Source organism: Priapulus caudatus, unplaced genomic scaffold (assembly GCF_000485595.1).
Source record: "Priapulus caudatus unplaced genomic scaffold, Priapulus_caudatus-5.0.1 Scaffold825, whole genome shotgun sequence".
Classification (NCBI taxonomy): Eukaryota; Metazoa; Priapulida; class Priapulimorpha; order Priapulimorphida; family Priapulidae; genus Priapulus; species Priapulus caudatus.
In genome coordinates this window covers 88,270-94,581 of record NW_014577886.1, presented here as the reverse complement: position 1 = coordinate 94,581, position 6,312 = coordinate 88,270, and the positions used below count along the sequence as shown (strand labels likewise).

At 49.9% G+C, this 6,312-nt stretch overlaps 1 protein-coding gene across 1 annotated transcript in view; it reads right to left on the bottom strand.

Moving 5' to 3' along the window:
* LOC106813790 (zinc finger CCHC domain-containing protein 24-like) overlaps positions 1–6,312 on the bottom strand; it is an 18,984-nt gene that overhangs the window by 3,244 nt on the left and 9,428 nt on the right. The window contains exons 3-4 of the mRNA XM_014818014.1: positions 4,072–4,236; positions 3,464–3,574 (exon numbers count right to left, since the gene is read on the bottom strand). Coding sequence (XP_014673500.1) covers positions 3,464–3,574; positions 4,072–4,236 — 276 coding nt within the window. The remainder of the gene's footprint in view (positions 1–3,463; positions 3,575–4,071; positions 4,237–6,312) is intronic.

Sequence of the window (6,312 nt, the reverse complement as noted above, 5' to 3'; positions counted from 1 at the left end):
GTTCCACCACGTTCACCTCTACAGTCTGTATCTAGTCAGTCAGGTCAGTATACAGCGCGAGTACAAGTTATTTAGGCAAGAAGCATGCAGTCGGAATCTTCTAGGTCTCATTCGGCCTTGTTTCCCCGCGCCTCCCCGATATTATAAGTATACATCTGTCACGGGAAACAAGCCAAGGCGCTGACAACGCCATCCTACCGCCATTAAAGTTAAATACGTGTGTATACTGAGCTCATCATGAGCGAAGGAGAACTAGGGGCCGGGCTGAGGTCACTGCGTCTCCGATCGTCGGCTCTCGTCTCTTTGCCTCTTTCTCTTCATCGATGCTCTCTCTCTCTCGCCCCTTTACTCTTCGCTCTCCTCAACCGCATTTTCTTCTCTTTCCCTCCCGCCTCTACTCTCTCGCTCCTACTCATCCCACGCCTTTCACTCTCTCACTCTCTGTCGGCTGTCCGTCTCGTCTCACTCTCTCTGCAGATTCCATCTCTGCGTCAGCTCTCCTCACTGCGTCTGGTCGGATGCGTCTGGCTCTCTCTCAACTCTCCGTCGGCGTCGGCCTCCTTCCTTTGCTCTCCCTACGTTGCTCTCGTCCTCTTCCTCATCGCTCCTCCTCTCCTCGCCTCCCCCATCTCTCTCAGCCCTTCGTCTCTTGCCTCTCTCTCTTCTCCCTCTCCCTACCTGCTCCCCTCCTGCCCTCCCTCCCGCCCCTCTCTCCCCATCACGCTACGCGCTAGCGCGCGCAGGTGGCCGGTGTTATATAAGCAAAAGCTTTTTCTGCTGGTCGCGCGAGGTGAGAATCACACAGTATTAAGAAAGAGGCCTGCCCTCCATCATAATTAAACCCCGGGTACAGTAGATTGCATATGACCCAACCGTCCTAACCAACACAGACGTCGTAGTAACATGGCGTAGATATCTCATCCTTAGCGAGCAGACTAGCAACAGAGCGGAGGGTCGGTGAAAATGAACGCAGTGCATTGGGTGCACCGGCTCGTCATCGGGATTGCGGATCCATAAAGCGGACGCATCGCTTACAAACGATATGCGTCTCTGAAAAAATAATTCTAGCGCACGTATGTGATTACCGGCTAATGGAAAGCGATTCAGCTAAAACCGTAGATTTCATTTGGTCAGTACCCTATAAAAACGGAGACAATGTAAAACATGGACGCTAATGATAGTTATTAAGTATAACGTTTACATAAAATAAATCAAAAGAGGTGTGGGATAACCGAATCGGCTACCTCACCATAGTAGCGCGAAACTTGCACCATGTAGTGTATACTCATGACTAAGGTTCTCTGACAAACACGCGGCCGCTCGCCTGTTCGCTTGGACTAGATAACCACGTTATATAGTCGTGCAGTCCGTGGACGGTGCTGTGCCAAGGACAAGCCTCCCAACTATGGTAACCCGCGCCTCCGCAGCTGCGGAAGCCTACTTCTAGCACAGCTAAGAACCCGCACGTACGATCGTACCCACAATCCTAAAAGCATAAGTATTCCCGTCCCTACTGCGAGCCGAAGCACTGACTAAGAAGAGCCGTTGTGCATAACTAGAAACTATAGAGTATCTGACTAGCAACAAACGGCGCGCCGCCACCTGACACGATATGCAGTGATCCGAAAATAGCCGGCCACTTCACCCCCAGCGTTTCAGCACGACTGCTAAATTGTTTGTTTCTACAAGGAACTGTGCTACTTTTTTATGAAGTTTTAGAATCGAGGTTAGTAAGCTTATATAGGCAGAAATCGAGTAGACGTTCGAAAATGCTAAAATCTGGTTGGATCCCCCCCCCCAAACGTCATTCCCAAGACTTAGAGTAACAGTCAGTCCGCAGCGAGCCGACCGCGACGCTGGTACATCACGGTTGTCGTCGCGGCCACGAACTGCACAACACAAGGCAGGGGAAGCGAAACGATAAATCTCGCCCCCTGTGTTGATTGCTGCCGCTAGGGCGGGCGCTGCGACGTGAGCAAATGTCGACTTACTGGAGCCCGCGGCAGTAAGTATACGCCGAGCAGGCCTGCATTTCTTCGCGCACAAGGTGGGGGATGCTCCTTGCGCGTCTGGTCGGGACACGTCTGAGCTCTCTCTCTTCCTTTTCCTCCTCCCCCTCTCCCTCTCTCACCCTCTCTCTCTCCCTCTCTCCCTCCCTCCCCCTCTCTCTCTCCGCGTAGCTGCTAGCGCGCGCTGTGCCGGTGTAAGCAAAATGCTTTTTGCTCGGCGGCAGGAGACAGTAAAAAAAGGCCTGCCCTCCATCATAATTAAACCCCGTACAGTAAAGATGCATATGACCCCGTCCTACCAACACAGAGACGCATAAGTAACCAGGCGGTAAGATCTCTCCGTAGCGGGAGGAAGACTACAGCTGAGAGGGTCTATGTCCCCCAGGGTACTGCCGGAACGTACCCTGGTACTATCTAATATGCCGGACCGTACCTCGCCTACTCCACTAACGAGTCTAGGGAGTCGCCTACGCCTACTCCCTAACCCTAACCCTAACCATAACAAATAGTTACCAGGGTACGTTCCGGCAGTACCCTGGGGGACATAGACGCTTATGAGCCAGACTACAGAGCGAGTCGCAGTGAAAATAACGCAGTGTATTGGTCACCGCTTCATTGGGATTCGGATCATAAAACGGACGCATCGCTTACAACGATATGCGTCTTTGAAAAATAATTCGTACGCACGTTGTTGTATGTGTTTACCGCTAAATGGAAACGACCGCGCTTAACCGGGACATTTTCATTGGTCCGTACCCTATAAAACGGAGACAACTGTAACACTGACGCTATGATAGTTATGTATATAAATTATACAAAAATAAATCAAAGGTGTGGGATAACCAATGGCTACCTCACCATATATGCACGACTTGCACATGTATGTATATCTGACTAGAGGTGTTGGAAACCGGCTGCTCGTGCCGACTAGAAACCACGTTATTTAGCGTGCATGTGGACGTGTGTGCAGGACACCAACACGTCCCCACCCGCGGAAGCCTACTCTACCCGCACGTACGTACGCACATGTATAGCAAAGTTCCCTCCCTATCGACCAACACTGACTAGACCGTTGTGCATAACTTAGAAACTATAGAGTATATCTGACTAGAATCAATCGCCTGCACACGCGATAGCAGTGATGAAAATAGCCCCCACTCCCCCACGGTTCAGGCACGACTGCTAATTTTTTTCACAGGACTGGCTATTTTTTATGGATTTTAGAATAGGTTATAACTTATATAGCAGAAATAGAAACGTTCGAAATCTAAATCTGGTCGGATCCCCTCCCCCCAAACTCATTCCCAAGACTAGTAACAGTCAGCGCAGCGCGACCGCACGCTCACTTGTCGTCGCGCCACGAACTGCACAACACGGCAGGGAACTAAACGAAAATCTCGCCCCTGTTGTTGATTGCCGCCGCTAGGGGGCGCTGACGTGAGCATGTCGACTTACTGGACCCGGCGGCAGTAGTATCCGAGCGCCTTGCATTTCTCGCACAGGTGCTGGGGATGCTCCTTGCTCTGGTCGGACACGTCGAGGCCGTCCGGCTTCTCCAGGGGGCGCTGCAAGCAGACGCGACGTCATTTATTTATCGGTTATTCATCGTTTTCAATTAATTAATTAATTTTTATTTATTTATGTATTTATCATTTTTTAATTTATTAATTAATTTATTTAATTATTCATCAGGCGGGACGAATCTTTGCGTCGTTTCTCGCGCGATGGAACAATAATTCTTTGCATGCGCGACTCACTGGTATCTAGATGCGCGTTTGTCTCGCGGCGAAAGAATTCCAGCGATGCCGTGTGAAGCCGCAAACATAGTAAATAACATAGTAGTAGCATGAAGTCATCAACCAAAAGAAATTTTAAAATTAATGAAGTATGTGTGGATTGCAACTTGCAACCCACCCGAACTTCATTAATTTTAAAATTAATAACTTGCAAGCAACATGTGGGTTGCAGTCCGACGCGAGGACATTTCTAAGGACGTTTTCTGCTTCCACAAACTATAGCAGCTGCATGGAAGCGGTGGCGGCAGGGGAGCCGGGAGTCCTACCTGTTTGTGTGGGTAGACGTTGATGTGGCACTTGATGCATTCCTGTCCCATGTTGGCCCAGCTGTTGCCCGACATCCACTTCCGCTTGCACTTTGGGCACTTGTACTCACCGAAACAGCGCTTCTTACCCTGGTACGGCGTCAGTCCCTCTCCTTTTGGTCTCGCCTGGAAGGCAGAGTATCGCACGTCAGGGTACGAGAAAATTTTGGCGATCGCGAAAATAATTTGGTTCCCCTGCATCTTTAATTAATTTAATTAAATTAATTAATTTAATCCCACATTAACCCGATCACCAGGAAATGCAAAGATATTTGTTGAGTTAAGATCATTGCAAAATGCTATATTGGATTTGTTAATTAGGATCATGGGATAATATTATACGGTTCATTAAAATCAATATAACACATTAAAATCATGGCAGACTATTATCGGGTCCATTAAAATCATGGCAAACTGGACCCTTTAAAATTCGGAGCAAAATATTATTGAGTTTGTTAACCCACGGTGCTGCGACGAATCTGCTCGGCTGGTGGGTATATATGTACGGCGCTACAGGATATCTTTGCCGCTGTTTACATATAAGAACAGTTTACCAGGGGTATCAAATCAGGGAGTCCGACAGTAAATCAGGAAGTATTTGAGTACGGACTCCCGTTAATTTCGCACCCTGGAACTTTGCTGCTGTTTATACATAAGAACAGTTTACTACGGGCCGGGTTCCACTTCCACGAGAGAAGGGGGAAGATTTCCGATCCTCATTGTTCAAATTGTTGATCGCTGATCGATGAGTTACTGTATTACAGGCTGTACGCTAGAAAAACAGGCGGCCCTCTCTCTCACGCTCTCTATTTCTCTCTCTCTCTCTCTCTCTCTCTCTCTCTCTCTCTCTCTCTCTCTCTCTCTCTCTCTCTCTCTCTCTCTCTCTCTCTCTCTCTCTCTCTCTCTCTCTCTCTCTCTCGCTCTCTCTCTCTCTCTCTCTCTCTCTCTCTCTCTCCCTCTCTCGCACGCTCGATCTATCCCCCGCCCACTCACTCACTCATTCTAGAGTAACATACGGCAGCCCGCCCAACCGCGCGCGCGCAGCTATGCTGCTGGACAACAACTATTGCGGTTGTTGCTGCGAAGCGAGAGGCTGGCCCAGCATCCCTGGATGCTGATCAACACTACAACGCAACGTATAAAGTTCAAAGGTTACAGCATAGAGATCTGACATATAGATACAGCACGTACCCATGCACCCAACACTGCCAGCGAAGATCACATTTCTCTCGCTGGCACGCATGCACATGCCTCCACATGCACACACGCGCGCGCGTACACACGCACACACGCGCACACACGCGCACGCGCACGCACACACGCACACGCACCCACGTATACAACACGCTCGAAGTGAGAAACAGAAATTGTGACAAGGACCTTACAGATGATCAGAGGCGTGTAATCCAATACGACCAAAACAGTCCCGTATATGGCAGCAGTGTGGACCAGATGTAGAGGCAGCCAGGCAAGCTGCCGCGGCCGAATCCCACACATGAACGGGCAGATGTCATCCTAGAGAAGGCACCCCCCTCTACACACACACACGTACACACAGGCCCGCGCGCACGCACGTACGCGCACATACACACACCGACGCGCGCACACACAGACCCGACACAGACGCACCCACACATAAACAGATACACGCGCGCGCGCCACGCACAAATACGCGCGCACACACGCACACACACACACACACACACACACACACTCACGCACGCATGCACGCACATACATACACACACATACACACACACACACACTCACGCACGCACGCACGCACACACATACACACACACTGCTTGCTGCGGCATATTAAAGCTCCAGTCGAGATGCTGCGGGGGATGATGGGTGCAGGGGGGTTTTACAGCCGTGGGCCTGCCTACTAGGGACAACAGGCGCAGGACTGCTATATATGCATGGATGCATGGCTGTCCATGTGTTCCCTCTGCAAGCTGCAAACCTTCCGTACTGGAATGTTTTCAAGGCGTCTGTTAGTCAACAGGGTTGTAACTTCTAATATGTTCGGAGCTACCACGCGGTGCCTTAGCATATCAGCTATCGGCTAACAACCGCTACACCAGCAGCACTGTAGCTACATATTCTGTGTATCTAATCTATATTTGAGTTCGTATGTATATGTATGTATGTATGTGTGTGTGTGTGTGTGTGTGTGTGTGTGTGTGTGTGTGTGTGTGT